Genomic DNA, 19,053 nt, shown 5'->3' on the forward strand with positions numbered 1-19,053 from the left:
GAACATAGGGAAAAAATTATCCAGATTATTCTGACAGCAGCTGAGGAGAATGTCTGTTTTGCACCATTAAGGGAAAGCTGGGGGAAAATGTTTTTTTTTTTTCTTCTTTCCTTTCTTTTCTTTTTCTGTCTTCTTCTCAGAAGTAGATGAAGACCAGCTTATCTGGGAGTGAGCGGGGCATAGTTGAAAAGCACAGAGGAAACGGTGCTGTGGGGAAGTAATCACGAATCAACTATAGTAAAAGAAATGGGAGGGGAGAGACTTTTTCTTTCTTGTACCCTCAGCCAAAAACAAAGGCAGAGTGCCGTCGTGCTGCTGGATCAGTTCATTATACTGTGGGTTTACACACACCCATGTTCCTCTGCTGATTACACCAGTGCATGTGGTGTTGATGAGGAGTGCACAGAGGTCTGATGTAATATGGCTAAAAGGGATTGGAGCACATGCCCCAAAGGGCATTTCCACGTCCATTAATGCTGCCGCTGCTACATTTTCACAAGGATGACAGTGCTTTAGTTCTTTAAAGGGAGAGAGTGTTTTCCCAGGAAATTTTCTGTCTTGTTTCAGCAGGCTAGCCTGAAGGGGGTCAGCCAAGAAGTCACCCTTAAGAGGTGATAATCCAATTGCTCTAGTCCTCACCAGATTTGTTTTCCCCTTGTCTGGCAGTGTATTGGTTAGTGTGTGTGTGTGTGTGTGTGTGTGTGTGTGTGTGTGTGTGTGTGTGTGTGTGTGTGTGTGTGTGTGTGTGTGTGTGTGTGTGTGTGTGTGTGTGTGTGTGTGTGTGTGTGTGTGTGTGTGTGTGTGTGTGTTTTCGCAGAATTTAGGCCTGCGTGCGTGTGTGTAATAGACATAGAATGAGAGCCAGAGACAGCAAGATGCCACCGGTTTCTGTGTCCAACCCCGGGCCCCATTCAAGATCAGAGAGAGGTTATGGAGGCCAAGCCTGTCAAAGGCACACCTGCAGGGAAACTCCAAAAACCCCGACTGCCAGCTTACACAGGCCCGTTTAAGGTGTGCTTATTTGGAGTTTAACCCTGACTTCAAATGTCCTTTCCCTCTCTTCCCCTTTGTGTTTGACCAATGGGCCTTGTGCTCTTTTACTTTCTTTTCTTTCTTCTGCCTCCCTTGGCTCTTTAATCTCTTCCACCACCCCCTACCCTCCCAATTCTCCTCCCCCTAATGTCCAAACCTCACATCACCGCAAAGATCCCTCCAAAAGACAGAACGCGGTTGAGTAGAGTGGCTTAGCAGAGCTAGCTGCAGCTTGTTCACTTGCTGTGTGGTTTTCTCTTGTGTAAATCGGGGTTTACACACAGAGGCATATTTGGAACTGAGCAAAGCAGCTATACCCTACAGGTAGTGCTTTAACCATGCTGCCACCTTCCAAGAGAGTGGGAGGATGATAAAGGAAGTGTGTTACAATCCGAGTTCTTCCTCTCTGCTGCTGATTTTCACGCGCACATCTTTCACGTTTATGCAAAGCTTTTCAGGGCATTATGCAAGATAAGCTCATTTTCTAGTCTGATTCCCACTCCAGTACATGCTTTAATGACTCTTAAAGCCAAGGGCTGCTTTTTTAGGCATAATAGCAGTCCCGCGGTCTCTCAGTTTCCACGTAGCCAGGCTGCTTTTTCCACACCTGATCACTTTTGTTCACCCATTTTATGGCTATTGGGGAGCAGGCGGAGGTGAGCGATTCGACAGTGGTTAGTGCCATGAGCCCTAATGTTTATTGGAAGCAAGCGTCTAATAATTTTTGATTACCCCAGAGGAGGTATTAGCCATGTTAGTCAGCAAGGATAATTTCTTATTTACATGCCCCAAGCAGTGAACACTCTGAAGGAACACTGGGGCTAAATGCGCAACAAAACGAATCAAACATGCCAAACGAGATGCTCCTTCCTGGCTGGCTGCAGGGCTGAAGCTGAGAAAACCTTCATTATGCATTTACCATAATTCATTTAGAGGGTTATCAATTTGCAGAATACAGACAAGATGTTTGGAGGGGGAAGCAATAACACCATATCAAACGAAGGAAGAGAAAAAGGAACAAGGGAAAGCGAGATGAAAAGGAGCGAGATATTCAAGGATAGCTCACCGCCTGGATTTTTAAAAAAAAAAAATGTTGTTCCAATTACACACTTTTCCATGTTCTGAGGCACAACTTGCATGTTAAATGGTGCAATCTTGTCTCTTTTACCAGTGTCACGCTCCGCCCCCTACGGAAAGCAGAAGCTGATTTTCCTTTAATGAAAGCTGTTTGGCTCAGGAATTCTCTCCCCTACATTTTTGTTGGGATTCGATGTGTGTGTGTGTGTGTGTGTGTGTGTGTGTGTGTGTGTGTGTGTGTGTGTGTGTGTGTGTGTGTGTGTGTGTGTGTGGAGGGGGTACACACAATGATGTTCTAGTTCAAATATTGCCTTTCTGTTCATTTAGGGTTTGCTCTTTGTTTGGCTTCAACACTGCTTACTCAAGGGTTTTTGTATCAGTCTCGCAGTGTCGATTTCAGGACAGTTACTACATGTTTTCATTTTTCACTCCTGGCAACACATACCGAGAGAAGAAAAAGACCTTTAAAAGCATCATTCTCTCTGCCATCAGGCAAGGATGACTAAGGCCCCATTAGAACAATTGGAGGAAACTTAGGGAGACGGGGAGTGTTTAAAGGAATGAAAGCACCAAGAAAACACCACTATCTTCTGATAACCAGCGCTTTCTTTTATTATCTCAACACAAAATCCTCCACCTCGGAAAAAATTGCACTGACTCTACTGCTTCATTCAAAAATAAACCAATATAAACAAAAAGGTTGGAAGGGAAAGACAGACACACATGCACGCAAGCACACACACACACACACACACACACGCACACGCACACACACACACACACACACACACACACACACACACACACACACACACACACACACACACACACACACACACACACACACACACACACACACACACACACACCACAAAAAAAACATTTAACACTTTCCAAAGTGAGGGGGAAAACTGCATTGTTTAGTACGAACGCTTACTCCCAGGGATGCAGTCCTTAGACAACTGAGTGTCTGCAGGAGACATCTGTGAAGCCTGACCTTGTGACCTCGGAAAGAATGCTCTTAAGGTGGGGGAAAACTGCCTTTTCCACTGAATCATGGCCTACAGGACGGCCCAGCAGCGGCACAACAAAAACAAGCACAAAGATAACGTGCAGCGCAAACAGTCATTAAAATCAAATCAAAACAATATAGTATTAAAAACCAAATCAAAACAGAAGTTCAGTCACGTTTTTTGTGAATCAAACAAGTGAGAATACAGTAAATGCAGAAAAGCGATCATTTAAAGGAAACTGGAGTGTAATAATTCCATTAATGTAAACAGGAGGAAAGAGGGAGGAAAAGAAACATGAGGTAGATAACGTGCAACTGAGAAGACAGACAGACTTGGTCAGGGTTTGCCTTGCAGGCCTTGCTGTCTCTTACTCCTTTGGCCCCCCATGAGATCATTTTCATCCTTTATGAGTCAAAAGGAAGCCTGGTTGAAAATGAAAGGTTACACAAGCCAGAGCCCGAGCCCTCGGAGTGAGAGAGGAGAAGATCCCTGCTGCAAGGGCCCTGCTGCTATTCAAAGCACCTGCCATTGTGTGGGCGCTCATCCAGGCCCATTGTTGTGCAGAAATTAGTCGTGCTCCCTTTGGCTCCCTTCGGCTCCAGAGGCATGCGGCAGACCCCCTTGTTGTTTCGGGTTCAGATACGTGGTTGGATAGATGCGTGGCCCTGGCTACCATTACCACTGGCTGTGGCCCTTTGCCCTCTCTCCCACTGCACAGTATCGTTCTGTTTTCTTCTCATCCACACTCTGTTGTTCACCTCTCGAGAACACTTTTGGGCCAACATTCCTATAGTTTTCTCTCTCTTCCTTTTGTACTCCTACTCTTCTCCCTTCTTTGGTGTATATGCTTATTGTTCTTTGGAGCACCCTCATTATACCCATGGTTATATTTTAAGGGCCTCTCTCTTTGATTTTGGTCTCGTGGGGAGTGAGTTGTGGGCTGGTGGGAGCTTAAGGGCTGGCCCAGCTCTCTGGGCTCCCCAGCCAGCGTCTCGGAGAGTGGGCTTGGGGGTATTGTTGGGCTGGGTACCACTGCAGAAGCACTGGTGCTACTGCTAGAGCAGGGGGGTGTATGTGAGGTGAAAACTGAAAAGTCAATAGCAAAGGCCGGACAAAAATAAAAGAGAAAAAAGAAAAAGAGGGTGAAACAAAAGGAGATGGGGAGCTTCAAAAAGCTGAGAGCTGTAGAGCACTGCTAATTAATAGCATCAGAAGAAGAGCCCCCACAACCCCCACCCCCCCACCCCTTCCCCTCCTTCTGGAACTTTAGTGCTGCATATTAACTTGCATGGTAGGGTGATTAAGAGCTCAATTTGTGAGTCAGATCCATCATCTCAGTGCCAGACCAAAGCAGCCTACAGTATCTCTGCTGTACGAGGGAGAATTGGGAATGCCTCCTTTGGAAAATAGAAGACCAACACACTTTTCATAAAAGTTGCCAAAAGAAAGTGCTGTCTTGTTTGTAATACAGCCATACCTTTTTGAAACGGCTGAATCAGCAGTCCGTGACAGGGAAGAGATGATTCAAGTCTTTGGTTGCTTTATGTGCTGGCAGTTGATTCTAATATTTGTTTCTTCTTTATATTAGATTATATAAACACAATGTAACACAGAAAACATACAGCAAAGTGGAACAAAAAGTAGTAAATCCATTCATCTATCCATCTTCATATGGGATTGGAGCCAATTCCAGACAGAACGCACGTTGGACACAGGGAGAACATGCAAACTCCCACATTGGGATGTTTGTTTTTAAACTACATTTACATTTTCTTAAGTTTTTTTTAATTCAAAATAGACTGTTATTTGTCCTTCCACTCCTTTTGATTGCAACCTATCAAAAGATGACGTTCAAGAGTGTGATAAAATCAGACTTTTTTGTGGGTCACCAAGCCAGATTGGCAGTAATTTGAACTGGGGCCTTGCAATTTGTATTTTTCGCAGCAGTAATAGGCTCCTCTCTCACAGATCCTGCAATCGCAATTTCCACTGCCAACAGCTGTCAAGCCCCTAAAATCAAAATTAGTGCCATGGAATTGGGCCTTAATGAAATGACCTGCTGGATTTACCTTAAGGAGCCGGGCGGACAGTCAATACTAGCCTCGTCAAAGTCCTCTCTCTGCATGCAGCAGTTCCATTAACGAAAGGAAATAGTCTCGAGTAAATGTATTAAGCACTACTTCCACCTTGTAATTATATTTTTCCCTTCTCCCTTCATAATTCATTCACTCTTTCATTAGTTCTTAATATTGAAAAAGGCTTTTAAATGTCTCTTCTGTCTTCATAGGGTCACCAATTATTTGTCACCATGCATTATGAGTATGTCAAAAGAGTCCTTGTTATATATTGGGGATAAATGTAGCATCCCACAACAGCGAGCATGTTAGAAATACATATCCCTCGCTTGCATTATTCCATAATAGCAGACAAGAAAACCTAACATTATGGGACTGACACAGGGATCAGAACCTCTCGGCTCCCCATTGCATCTGCTTCCTATAGAAAGAGATGAATGTGTGCCAAGGCCCAGTGGAGGACATTGGGCCCTGGTTATTGACTTGTAAAGAAGCCGGTAGGTGAGGGGTCTTGACAAGACATGAGCGGCTGACTCTCTTGTAAAGCTGTATCTGATTTCTCTGCTAGTTGGCTCCCTGGAGAGACCCACTCTACCCTCTGTTGATCAGACTCTCACTCACAGCTGTATAGAAAAACGCAGCGATAAAAAGAATGAAAGAGCAGTTTTGTGAAAAGAGACGCTCTCGTTCTGTATGCCATGATTTCCCTGTTCGGGTGAGAATGAGGGCGAGGGAGAAGGTTGAAGGAAATGAAGAAATCAGCAGCTCGGTGAATGAGCTCCATACATGAGCACATGTATGATCTTAAGCCAGAGTGAAGCTGTGTGAGGTTATGTTTTGGTAAGATATCCACTATGAACTTGTCAATAAGGGCATCTGCATTTGGGCAGACATGATTATATAAAAATAATGAGGGAAATATGTTAGGAAAAGTGCCTACTATCAACTAAGTAAGATCTTCACTCTTTACAGATCTGATTAATTTATGAGTGTAAACTGCATGGAGAGAGAGAGAGAGAGAGAGAGAGAGAGAGAGAGAGAGAGGCAGGTGAAGGGAGGAAAGGAAGTTTTCATTGACTCTCTAGAGCAGGCCAACCCAAAGCCCTGGAGGGAACTCTCTCAGTTTGAACTTTATCAGGGGCTACGCTAAATCAATACTCTATCGGAAAAAGAATTAATTACTAAAGCAGAATAAAACAGCTGCATTTTAAACCAAGGATTCATCAATTCTGTAATCTCTTGGTTACAGCTCAGGTGTCAGGAGGATCATTTCAGCTCCATGTAATGAGGAACTGTGGGAGTTTACCCTAACCCTCTGCTGTCCTCCTTCTCCACCTCTCAGCTTCTGACCCCTCCTTTCAACCAGCACATTTTCTTTTACATCCCATCTTCTACCTTCTCAGCTCGTACATATTCTCTTAAAAAAAAAATTGTGTGCATTTTTTCTCTTTACTTGCCCCGTTCTTAATGCACCAACTGTATTTCACTCTTTTAAACCCCCTCTCCCCCACCTCACTACATTCCCCTTCCCACCGAATTCCAGTCTTTGCAGGGATGGGACGAAAGGGTATTAAACTTGAAATCTCTGGTGCGAAAGCTGACTAGAACGGGACATTCCCGCTGCTGCAGCCATCAAGCCGGACATTCCTCCGCTCAGGCTGGGACACCGCTGGTATTGCAGAATAAGGGGGGGGCATAAGAGGTGGGGGAAGCTGGTGTAGGACTTGGAAAAACAACCCACCATGCTCAAGTAGTAAACTCAATTATCTTTTTGCGTTTTAAATTAATGGAGTGTGACAATCAAAGGAGCAGATTAGGTGGAATGAAATGAACAGTAAACACATATATGTGCAGGGGGACAAAGGAAATATCCCCAGTATCAAAATAACCTTGCCTGCACCATTGTCACGGCCACTGCCATCCACCCCTCGCAGCCCTTGACCCCAGCCCAAAGCCTGTAAACGGACTGTCCTTGACTCCCCATAATGGGGGATTTCAAGGCAGGTTGAGAAGGGGTTATGGGTGATGAATTGGGTTTTTAGTGAGCTCATTAGGAAGCCAAACAGAGTTTAGACTGGCGGAGCGGAGCAACAGTGCAGTAATCAGTTCTGCTCGCTTTGTTCCCTGCCTCCAGGACATTTGTGTGAAAAAAAGGGAGCGAGCAGGAAAAAAAAAAAAAAAAAACTTCATGGCATTTGGCTGATGAGAGGGCTGCTGAGCAGAGGCTACAATCTGATGGTTGACTTGTTGATTTATAAACCTTTTAATTCATTTACTCCACCAAACCCTCCAGCGCTATGTAAAAATCTCCCATCTCTCTTAAACTTCTGTTTGATGCCACTGCCGATCAGGTAAAGCTGTCTGTAATAAGTCCAAGTTGTCCCTCTCTTTCGGTAATAAAACACCAAGTTTGTTTGTTTGGTTTGGAATTGTAATTGAGGGTAGAAAATCACTGCTTATGCTGTTATCATACATTGCCTCAAACAGTGTAAGCTGTTCTGAATCACAACTGCACTCAGTTGAAACTAGCAACCAGCATGCAGATGCTCTTTCTCATGGCTTAGATAGAAGACTTTGATATTTCCTAGAAGGGATTATGGAGGCATTTGTTTACTGGCGTTTGGATCCATATGGTGCAACTGTGTAGCCTCAATTTGTTTGTTTCTTCTGCTTTGTCTTATCACTCTATTCATAAAATGATGACTCCTCAGTGGATCAAGCTGGCATTTTCTAGTAATCATACTGTACGATGTGAAAGCAGCATATCTTACTAATGACCATGCTTGTTTCAATCCAACATAGGCCCAATTACTTTTGGACAACACTTATTCTTTAATATTTAATGCAGCATCAAACCATAGCAATCAGGTATTCTTCTTTGTGAGCGCCCAATCCTGTGTTTCTTTGTTAAAGGCTTGTAAATTTGTTTATGAAGAAACAAGTGATGAACCGCGATTACCTGTGAGACCAATTATCCTTGTTCGATTTTGAGAGTAAGGGAAGCGGCAGTGTCTTCTTCTGTGTTAGTGTGCAGGGGGAGCAGGGTGGAGTTGTCAGGGAGGCAGAGAGTGTGAAATGTCTGGTGGAGACCCAAAGCCCTTCATTAGCCACTGATCCCTGTCTGCTGAGTGAGGGGCAGTCATGGGCATCACAACTCCCTTTTAGTTCTCCCCCTCCCCAAAAAAAGCCGAATGAGGGGGTGGAGGGTAGCTCCCCCATCCCCTGCAATTTAGCCCTTTGCCATTCATGCAAATTGGGTCCTGACATCTGCAACAGCCTGCCTCCTTTCTTTTATACATCTTTATTCCATTTCTTTTCTTTGGATCTTTTTTTCTTCCTCAGAGAAAAGCCGCCTTTAGATGGTTGAGCCTTGTCGCAGCTGACAAGCATGCGTTCATGTATAGTCCACATCTGTGTGAAAGCAGCATCATTTTGTGGATATACATACACTGTTGTACGTATGAAACTGAAAGATAAAAAGGGAAGTTGGAATGCCAATAGTTGTGTGATCCTTAAAGTTCCAATTTATGATGTAATCAGGTAATCTTTGTTGCAAGTAGCAGGTTAATCTTCAGATCTTAGCAGAATATAATCTTCTGAAAAGATCAAGAGAGGTGGAGGCTGTGACTCTGGAGAAAAGGCAGTAACCAGGCAGCTGGCCCCTCTTCCTCCCTCTTGCTTCTGGATGAACTGCTCATCTTTGGCTCCAGGGGAGAAGCTGAAAGGGGAGGGTGGCTTTGCTCCAGCCCATATTTTGGGTTAAAAGGTAAAATAGTCTAACTGCCTGTTAAAAACAAGTTTTTACCTCCAACCCTGACACCCTCACCCCTCCCCTCTCGTTCTCTCTGTTCCCTCCACTTCAGCCTCGCCCTCTATGGTAGGGATGTGCACAGTGGGGTCAATGCTGTGCCTGTGAGAGGAGAGAGGCCGTGTATCGGTGGAGAGGCGATAGTTATCTCCAGCATTCCAGGGATGACAGAGAGATATCTGCCTGATGGCAGGGTTAGGGGGCTTAGAGAAGGGGCGGAGAAGGGAGGGAGTAGAAGAGGTACAGGAGCTGTTGAGCAACCCCCCCACCCCCACGCACCTCCCTCCTTCCTTCCCTCCATGCTTTTCTTACTGCCTGACTGCCTCGCTTCCCCACACATAGAAAAAAAAAGCCATCTAATTAGAAGCTCTTATTCCACTTCATTTAAGGGAACACTTAATGATGTGTTTTTGGGGGGAGACAACTACACATTATTTCTCATGCAAAAGGAACTGCACGGTTGAAGCCCCCAAGATGCAGATACAGCTGTGTTTGAGATGGAGGTTTGTCCTCCTTTCTCCGGGGTGTCATGGCCATTGGGGGAAAGAGGGATAAAAGGTAGTGTTTTCTCATTCACCTTTCGCCAGTGTCCTGGTAGAAAAGGGGGCAGTAAAGAGGAGGCGGGCAGTGACATCTGAGTTTTGGCAGGGAGACTTCAGACTTGCTGAAGGAGAGAGTTTGTTGTAATTGCTCTGACAGGTTTTAAGGCTGTTAATGACTCCGGCCTGAGCGCTACCAATTTGTCAGCATGCTTGCTGTTTACTAAGCTGTTGTTTTATGGTCCAGTGCAAGGGGCTGCTGCTTGTTTAAGCACAGATCAGGAAATAATCAGCGTAAAACACTGGCTGCAGTGGTGCAGCCACACTAAAACAGTTCCGTTTAGAGCCCTCATCTACTGTATGGATCTGAATGGGCGCAGTAAACCATATGGTGTGTGGTCACACGGACACACAAACTCCCTGACGGCTTACTTACGGTTAGAAATTGGACGGTCGAGTGTGTGTTTTATCATTAAAGGGATTATGTCCTCCTCGTTAGTACTTGTCTATGTTGCATGTTATGTGAGTGCGAAACATATTGGTAGCATGCGGTTATAGCAAAAGCCCTGTAATCCTCAGTTAGCACAGAGCAACAGAGAGCTAGTCGTTTCACCAGTGTGAATAGAGCCTCTACGTGTTTGTGTATGTGTGTATGTGAGAGAGATTGTGTGTGCGTCAAGAGCATGTGGTCCCAGAGCCGGCAAAGACCCCTTCGTAAATCCAGAGTAAATAAAAGGGGTAACCAGACGGACAAAAGAGGAGCCCCCACTGCTTCTCTCATTCGCTGCCATTTGGGGGACTGAATGTGCTAAACGCCGCTTATGTTGGCTGAAAAGTTGAGAAGAAAAAGAGGGGAAAGGGAGGCTCTAAATCCCCCCTCTTCTTTTCTCTTCATTCTCCACAGCCAAGCCTGCAGGGATGTGGTGTAAGGGAGAGGTGGAGGGCTCGGTCACTATGGTGTGTTAAGGTAGAGAAGGCCAAAGAAGCCCCTAAAATGACACACCTCTGAGTTTCTGTTCGACTTCTCTCTCCTTCCAACTCCCCTCTTGAGTTTTTCCTCTTCTCCTTATTTGGGTTAGCTTGGGTGAACATGCCTGACTAGTTTGGGCTGACAGGGGGCGTGGGGGGTCTGTTGTAATTAGTCACTTTAACCACAGCTTCCATAGGCCACTGCTTCTACACTCTTGCTTCATTACCCTGAAACAAACACCGGGGCCTCCCAGTGCAAAATCACTGCACAACCTTTAGAATAATACGCACAATATCTAAAGCTTGTCCACAGGCTCTTCTGCATGCGCATTGATGGTAAAGGAACCAGTCTGGAGTGTTATTTGATAACTAATCATGACTGGGTTTCAATGTGTTCTCCAGCTATTGACAAGTCATTATTTATTCACACATGAGTATATGAGGATGGTGGAACAGCACGGAGAGGGAATTCTCGATGTGCTGATAGCCATAATATGTGTTACTCATGGTCATATCCATAATACTTGTAAGGCTGACTAGATCGTAGTGGCTCCCTGAGGTGCAGGTACCTCCTAGACATGAACTATGAGCTCTGGAGTCATTAGGACTTCCCTGAAGCCTCCCTTACTCTTTACAGAGACTGCAGGACACTTTGTACCAAACAATTTTTGTGCACCAAATCCTGAAGCGACCCTGAATGTGCCAACATCAGATAAGCAGAGTTGCAATGTGTTTACAGTCCTATCCCAACCCGTTAATGAGCTCAGCCCTGAGACCAATTTACTCACAAGGAGATATATCTGAATGCATTTTTAATAACCACCCACTGGTGATGAGAGAGGGAATGTATGTGAGTGTAATGTGCTCTTGCACTTGTGCTTGTTTGTTTGCTAACACGCTCATTCACTCTCTCGCCCTCATTGCATCCGGTCATTGTCTTCCATCTTGCGTGATTACACCTTCTCCGCGTCCGCACATATGAGAATATGCACAGAAACTTTCATTGCAAGCACTTTAAGTCAAGATTGTGAACAAGTAAGTGAGGGAGAAGGAGAGAGCAGGAAAGGTTGAGAGAAGACAGAAAAGAGAGTGGGGAGAGTGGGAGCGAAGGCGGGGGGGTATGTCTTTTTTCCGTCTCCAAGGGCGCTGCTTTTCCAAAAGTGCCTGGGGCTACACTCCAGCACCTCGGCTCCCTTAGGCCCTTCGACTGCCTCCTAAGCCAACCCCCATCTGTGTCACATGGCCAGATGATGGGACGCTTCCCCCTGCTCTGCCCCGCACTTTTTTTTTTTCCTTACCCAATTTTTTTCAGCATGCACATCCACACAGGTTAGAATGGCAGAGTTGCCAGGGAACAGTCAGAAGCCATTAGCGTTTGGGACAATTTGCCCTGCAGCGTTCCTTCTCTTGCTCATAAGAAAGGAGTGGGGGTGGATGCAAAGCACCAGCTCTCCTTTAGATGTAATGAGGTTGTGCAAGTTGGATCTTCTTTATTCTATTTCTTCTCCTTTATTGCCCCGCTTCTCTTGTTTCCCTTTCTTTTCTTTGTTTCTATCATTCTTTTCATGTTCAGTCCACACTTGATTTTTCTTCATTCTGTATTTGCATTGAATATGAATGGAATATTCGTACCTATATATCAGCGTGTAGTTATGCAAAACGATTACAAGTGTACACAGAATTAAAACTTGAAAGCCACACGTTTGATCTGTGGATACATCTCGGTATACATGTGCATGTAAGAGAGAGAGAGGAGTTGAAAAGCATCGGAGTCTGGTTTCATCCTCGCGGGCTAGGGCAGGAGGCAGCGAGCATGCTGGGTAATGAAGTGACAGGTCAGTCTGTAAATACGCACGGGTCGCTCTGGCCCTGGCCAGGGGGGAGGCTATCGCATTGCAGTGAAAATGGAAACGTCAATAAAATTAATCTGCCAGCCTTTTGGCCACTGTGTGGTTCTATTGGATGAGCCTGACTGCTCACAGCAGGAGAGGGATTTGGAGACTAGCTCGAAAATCAACACAAAACCTAGCGGCACACAAACAAACACCAAACTGTGTATCAACATTATTCAGTGAAGCTCAAAAGCAGGGAAACAAAGGTGAGGGGGGAGCTAAAATTCACAGCTCACTAGTTGTGTTTTTATTGAACTTTGGAAGCAAACTGAGGGAGTTAGACTGAGCTTCCGCCTGGGTCGCATTTCTCAGGAAGCCCCTCACAGTCAGGGTAGGGCTACGGCCAGACCAAAGTTTATTGTTTTAGGCTTTCCTGAACAAGGATTCGTACTTAGCTTGGGATTTATGGCATTTGCCACTAATGAATGCCCATTCTACAATTACAACACCCCGAGTCTGTGTCCCTGTTCCCATATGTCCTTCCGAGGGGTTGTTGCTTCTTTAACTTCACACAGAGAGCGCAAAGTCGGCACTTCTCTGTTTTCCTCTTTTGTGTGGCTCTGCACTAATGATGTGGAAGGAAAACACTGTGCACAGACAAAAAAGAAAGACATGGAAGAAAAAGAGAGGGAAAAACAAGGAGGGGGAGAAAAAGAAAGTGGGAAAAGTAGTTAGAAGTGCGGGCCCCTGCTGTCCTTGTATTCTTCATTTATTTTGCATTTGATTACACCACCAGTCGGATCCTTTTTCTTTCCCCCTTTTTAATGTTATTAGTTCAAATATTTATGTGAGATTAAGGCTTGTATAGGTGGTTGTGATTGACGCCTCTCCAAAAACAGGAAGACATGTGAGTCTGAATTTTTAGAATGTCAGGGTCCTTCTCTTCCTTAGTGGAGGAGTTTTTCAGATACATAATTTAGATGCCCTGAAGGAAGGCTTTCAAGGCATTTGTGCCCGGGGGCAAGAAAAAATAACTATGACTGTTAAAAGTAAATCATTTTTGCTAATGCACAATTAATGCAGAGGAAGAGGAACAAGAAAAAGGCAAGGGACAAAGATGGAAACTTCAATTTAAAGGAGAAACCATGCTGGAGTGTGTGCGTGTTTTCCTTGTGAAATCAAACACTGATGGACATTAATGTAGGCAAAGCTGCCGCTGGCCTGTCATGCTAATCTTGTGGCGGAATGGGGCGGGAAGAGGGGCAGAGGGTGGGGGGGGGGTGGGGGGGGGGGTCTTCAGGGTTCGGGGTGGGGTGGGGGGAGCAGACGAAGAGTCCATTATGTGCATCGAAGTGCAACAATGAACAACCCCAAATCACATATCTACTTTCATACTCAGGCACCCAACTGCATGTTGTGAATTCATGAATGTCTGTGTGTTTCTATACATATCTGCATAACTCCATTCTGTCCCCTTTGGCTCTCTTCAAAAGATGAAAAAATGCTCCACATTATGTCAAGCATGCAAATTTAATTGAATTAATGGCATGAGTTTGAGTCTCTACTGTACTTGAAGGGTCCTTGTCCATTTTTTTTTTTTTTTTTTCCCCGTCCTCCTCCTTTGGTAGAAATGTAACAAGGAAGCGAGTTTTTCAGCATCCAACCATAACATTTGAGTCATTAACCCCTATTCTCCTCTCCCGTGCTCTGGGGTATAGAGCAGCTCTGCCAGGCCTCTGAGTAAACCCCTCATTCTCTGCTCAGGCCTTCGTCTAAGGCCATCCTAAATCCCCCCCACCCTTCCTCTATAACTTCACTACAAAACACTGGCTTTGCTGCAGAAATTCTTTTGGCCTCAGAGCAGCATGTTTGAATTACTCCTTAGCAATCCGTGGTATTTGTCCAAGTATCCATCTTTCAAAAACCTTAAACTCAGCTTTGTACCTATGTGTTAGCTTTAAGATTTTTTGCATCTGGATTTGTTGAATTGTGTGGAGTCAGTATCTTGGTCTGGGATGTTATTTAACTCAGGGTTTGGTTCCCGTCCAGGAGATGGCTTAGACAACAGCGTCGCATCGCCGGGCACGGGGGACGACGACGACCCGGACAAAGATAAGAAGAGGCAGAAAAAGCGCGGCATTTTCCCGAAGGTGGCTACGAACATCATGAGGGCATGGCTCTTCCAGCATCTCACGGTAAGTTCATTTTAAAGATATATGAAAGCAATGCAAATAGAGACACACACATTAAAAAAATACATAAATAAGCCAGAACACACACACACACCTGTCACATGGTAGTTACTGAGGGAGCTGGAGAGTGAGTGATGGCACTGATGTGGCGCTCACCTGTCAGCCACCTGTCAGAGGGACATAGTGACCAGGTCAATCTAATCAGTCTGAACTGTTTACTCTGCCCAGCACTCTCAGGGAAAAGCAGAAATGGCCCAATAATCTGTGGCATTCAAAGATTCCGTGCTTGTCTTTCCAGATGAACAAGCTTTTCCATTGCACAGTCACAAAAGAAGGGATGTTACGAGGTTATGATTGTGAATATTGTGAATGAGTGTAAATAATTAGGGAATCAGTGGATTGATTTGATAATTTTTTCTCTCAAAGAATTGTTAAATTGGATTTGAATGGCTGTTTAAGGTTCTAAATCCTTTGTGAATGTACTTCTCCAAAAGTAAGGGGGCAATGTCAGGCAACACTGACATTTGCTTTGTCGCTTCAGTAAACCTCAAATTGTAATATCACAGCAAATCAGACGTGTTTTGTAAAATTATAAAGCACATCCTCACTTTGTTTTTCAGCTTGTCTCTGTGGGTCTAAGGGGTAGTTCACATGTCCCCTCACCCTTGCTAATGTCAGGACATTATCAGAACATCAGGCTGTATTGATTGTGCAGCACAGGTCAGATTTCAGAAGGAGGTGGCCACTCCGAGACACATAAGCTGCCGGAGCTTGTGGCTCCCTGTCCCAGAGATGGAGGGATGACACAGGGGGATGGGCAAAGAAAATGGATAAAGGGAGAAAGTTGAGGAGACTTAGTGTAGAGCTTTGGTCTTACAGATCTTCCGCACATTTAAAAGGGTCAGGTGGCCTCTGTCCTCCCTGTAGCCGGCGCCGCCATTTCAGTACCCACTCCCAGCTTAAAGCCCCCTGTACCCTGATTACCTAACCAAAAGCCCAAGTAATAAGCAGCCAGCAAATACAGCCTAATTGAAAGGGCTGTAAATCCATTACATATTGGTCAGGGATAATCAGGAGTGCTTTAATCACTTTTATCTATTCAGGAGCAGTGAAGCTGCAACTGCAAAGCCCTGAGCCTCGCAGGCCTTAGCGGCTCCACCACGCCAGTCTGCACGCTTATTATTCTCATCATTATCAAAATGACTTCACAGCTGTTCACAGCTCCATCGTTCCCTGACTGGAGACCTCTCAGCAAACCGTATAGACCAAGCTTCATTCAGAGGCTTAGGGTGGGAGGGAGGATCAACTTTTTTTTTTATTATCATTATTACCTATTATTTTTCTTCTAGTGCCCCAGGACTTTTTCCTCCCCTGAGCTTGGAGTGTGTTTGGTGGAGTGCTTTGTTAGTGTTTGACAAACAAAAAAAATGTAAAATGTTATATATGTCGACGTGGAATTTACTGTAGGTTCATATAAGCGTGCACAAAAATTCATAAACACACATTATGTTTAGACTGGAAATTTCCTCGTGATTTGGCTTTTTTTTCTGGTTGCAAACCTCACACAGCTTCAGCACTCCCTTCCTCATAGACGCTCTGAAAGGGTCACCAACAGTTTTCTGCAGATTTGTTTTAAAATGGAGAAATAGTGGTAAGGGAAAGGAGGGGGGACCTCAAAGTTGGGCACATTATTATTTTTTTTTTTCAGAGAGCTAGTTAATTCAGACAGAGCGGAGCTTTCAAGGCCCACTCTTTCTCTGTCCCTCTCTCCTTTATCACATTGCCTGCTTGTAGATGTTCTTCAATCTTTATTTGTTTCTTTTGTGTGAACCCCTAGCCAGGCTTGTACAAATAATAATCCCTCCCTTTTAACCTGCCTTCATTTCTCTACTGAGGAAGAGGACTAATTGAATTATCCCCCTTCTCTTCTCACCATCCTGGTCTCCCACCCATAAACTCTCTCCCTCTCACTCGCACACACACATACACACCCATTAACCATTCTCCTTTCTTTTAATTTGTTAAGCAAATGTATTTGCCATAGCTGGATGCGTTTGTGCAAGGGTGAATTCTTGGGGACTTTGGCCCCTGAATGGCCTATAGCAGCATTCTACCATTCACGCATTCATTAACTGAGGAGTGAAAGGAGAAAGCCTTGTATTTTCTCAAACTGAGGGGCCAGCATGGAGCTTCTCTTCCATGAGCCACAGGGGTCTCTCTACATATGTTCTCAACATCCAGCCATTGTCACATCTTCTGAAAAGCTCAAAAGGACAGGACCCCCCCTTCACACACAAAAAAACAACACAGGCCAATAGTAACAACTGTTGGCTTTTAGATTCAGTATAACAAAATTGCCCTCTCCCCTCCCACCCTTCCCCTTGCGTTACTCTGACCTCACACTCTCTTGGGAGAAATTGCAGATTGTTTTCATCATGACACTCACATATTGAAAGTCACCTCGTTTTGAGCTGTATTTACCGCCTGCCCGACGATGTCGACATTGCAGTCAGGGGGAAAATACGCTTTTTGCTCTGTATTGATCTCACAAAACATGAAAAGACCGTGCCATTGCTCTGAGGAGAAGCTGTGGTAACCCTGACCTCTTTTATGTTGAGGACATATGCACATGCACTAGAGAACACGTGATCTGGCAACCTTAAATGTCCCATACGTAATTGGCAAACGGCTGGACAGATCAGCTGGTGTTAGCTGGCAGAAGAGGGTCAGACTGTCTCTGCACTCCCTTCTTCTATCCGCCCTCCCTCTCTTTCTCTCTAATACCCTCCCTACCTCCTCCCTCTCTCCCTCACCATGAGTTTCTGGATGTCTTCCAGCCACATTAGAGGAAGGGAAATCCCAGACTGTTGGTATAAGCTTTTCAATACTACAGGGAGATTATGTTATCAGAAAGGTAAACTTCACTGTTAGGGGTAAAATGTTCTGAGGTACTTCAAAAGCAGGAGCTACAGAATTCAGGATGAGAAGAGAGAGTTGCATAGGTGGACGTGAGAAGAGAAGCGAGAACAGAAAGTAGCAAAGAGAGCGGAGGAAAAAAGAAAGCAAAGTTTTTCATGTGGTTGCAAGTGTGATGCCCTTTTGTCTTTGGCAAAAGCAAACTCTAAAATTTACAATTAGCCCCTTGGCGCCCCTGGCCTTCCTTCCCTCTCACCCCCCGCTAGCCCACTGCTAGCCCTCACTCACCCCTGTAAAGACAAGGGTCGGCCCTGCAATGAAAACAGGAAGCACTCAGATACAAAGATACCACTCCAAGCTTTGGCCTTGTCTTTTGACTAGTGTAAACCCTCAAACACCTATGAAAATAAATAGGAGACCTCAGGAGCAAACTGAGCTTGTTCAAAGTGTGTGCCTCGTGCGTACATGTGAGCTGAAAGGGAGGGAGGGAAGGATTGAGTGAAAGAGGGAGAATGGTCAGTCAGATGAGTAAGTAGGTAGTCCTCTCAAGCATCAAGCGTCTCAGGTTCTGTGCCGGGCCACCCTTTGGCCTGGGTGTTTGGGGAAATGCTGTTAAGCTGCTAAGCCAGGTGTATTGGTCCCCTGGGCTCCTTGAAAGGGAAGTGATATATCCTTTGGTCATTTAGAGAGTCATAGGATTTTGAAGTAAAACTGAATGCTTAGATGGAAAACGTTCAAGTACGATCAGATGGTAGCCGATAATATATGTGTAATCTTTTGTTTTGATCCTTCTGAATGCAACCAAAGTGTGATTATTGACTCATGGGCTGTTCTTCTGATTGAAGTGATGAAATGAGAATGACTGCTTGTCTTGTATTCCTTGAAAAACATGTTGAAGCATAGCTCAAACATGTGGCAATATGAACCATACGAATATCCTCATAAGACCCCGCAATTCACTTTTGTCCGCTGTAGGCGACATGAGTCTGAGGCCTCAAAGTCAAGCACTATTTATGCTAACCAATTTAATCTTGCTGTGTCATGAAGAGGATTGTGGGCTTTGTAGTGATGCCTCTATTGTCATGTTTGTACTACAATTGGCATAGAAGGCAGGTCTCACATTTTTACGAGATGAATGCGGCATGTCATCAACATTGGGTAGATATCATGTGTCTGCTGCTGCAACTATGTTTTACAATCATATTTGGAAATGATGCAACTAATTTGATAAATCCTCAAGCTTGGGTTATTGTTGGTTTTGTGGAATTTCCCATGAGCTTAATGAAATTGTGTACAAAATTGAGATGGAAGCCTCCTGGGTCTTAGGAGGACTTTTGTCAGGAGTTAAGTGTACGGAGCTGCAAACATCATTAGATATCGTAGTGACAATGTGCCCAAACACACACTCCTACACATACACACGCACTCCCAATCCAAGCCCAACATAGCATTAGTCTCCATGACAACAGGGTGTCATCGTCAGGTCGAGCCCTCCTGTGGGAGCTGCTCCCTCTACCACCCTTTATAGACGCACATAAAAGAAGCCAGCTAGGGTCATTCACAAGACATGAGCGCAGGCAAGGCCAAACCCTGGCAACGG

General features: G+C 44.8%; 1 protein-coding gene across 10 annotated transcripts in view; it reads left to right on the forward strand.

The window, feature by feature from the left end:
• Positions 1 to 19,053, forward strand: part of meis2a (Meis homeobox 2a) — an 80,711-nt gene that overhangs the window by 19,221 nt on the left and 42,437 nt on the right. For 5 of the 10 annotated variants that reach the window (XM_080480826.1, XM_080480819.1, XM_080480822.1 and 2 more), the window contains exon 8: positions 14,395 to 14,540. In XM_080480826.1, the coding sequence (XP_080336952.1) occupies positions 14,395 to 14,540 (146 nt within the window). The remainder of the gene's footprint in view (positions 1 to 14,394; positions 14,541 to 19,053) is intronic. The other 5 variants (XM_080480828.1, XM_080480821.1, XM_080480824.1 and 2 more) reach the window with 1 other exon arrangement.

This window comes from Lipophrys pholis (assembly GCF_963383615.2).
Source record: "Lipophrys pholis genome assembly, chromosome: 14".
Taxonomy (NCBI): Eukaryota; Metazoa; Chordata; class Actinopteri; order Blenniiformes; family Blenniidae; genus Lipophrys; species Lipophrys pholis.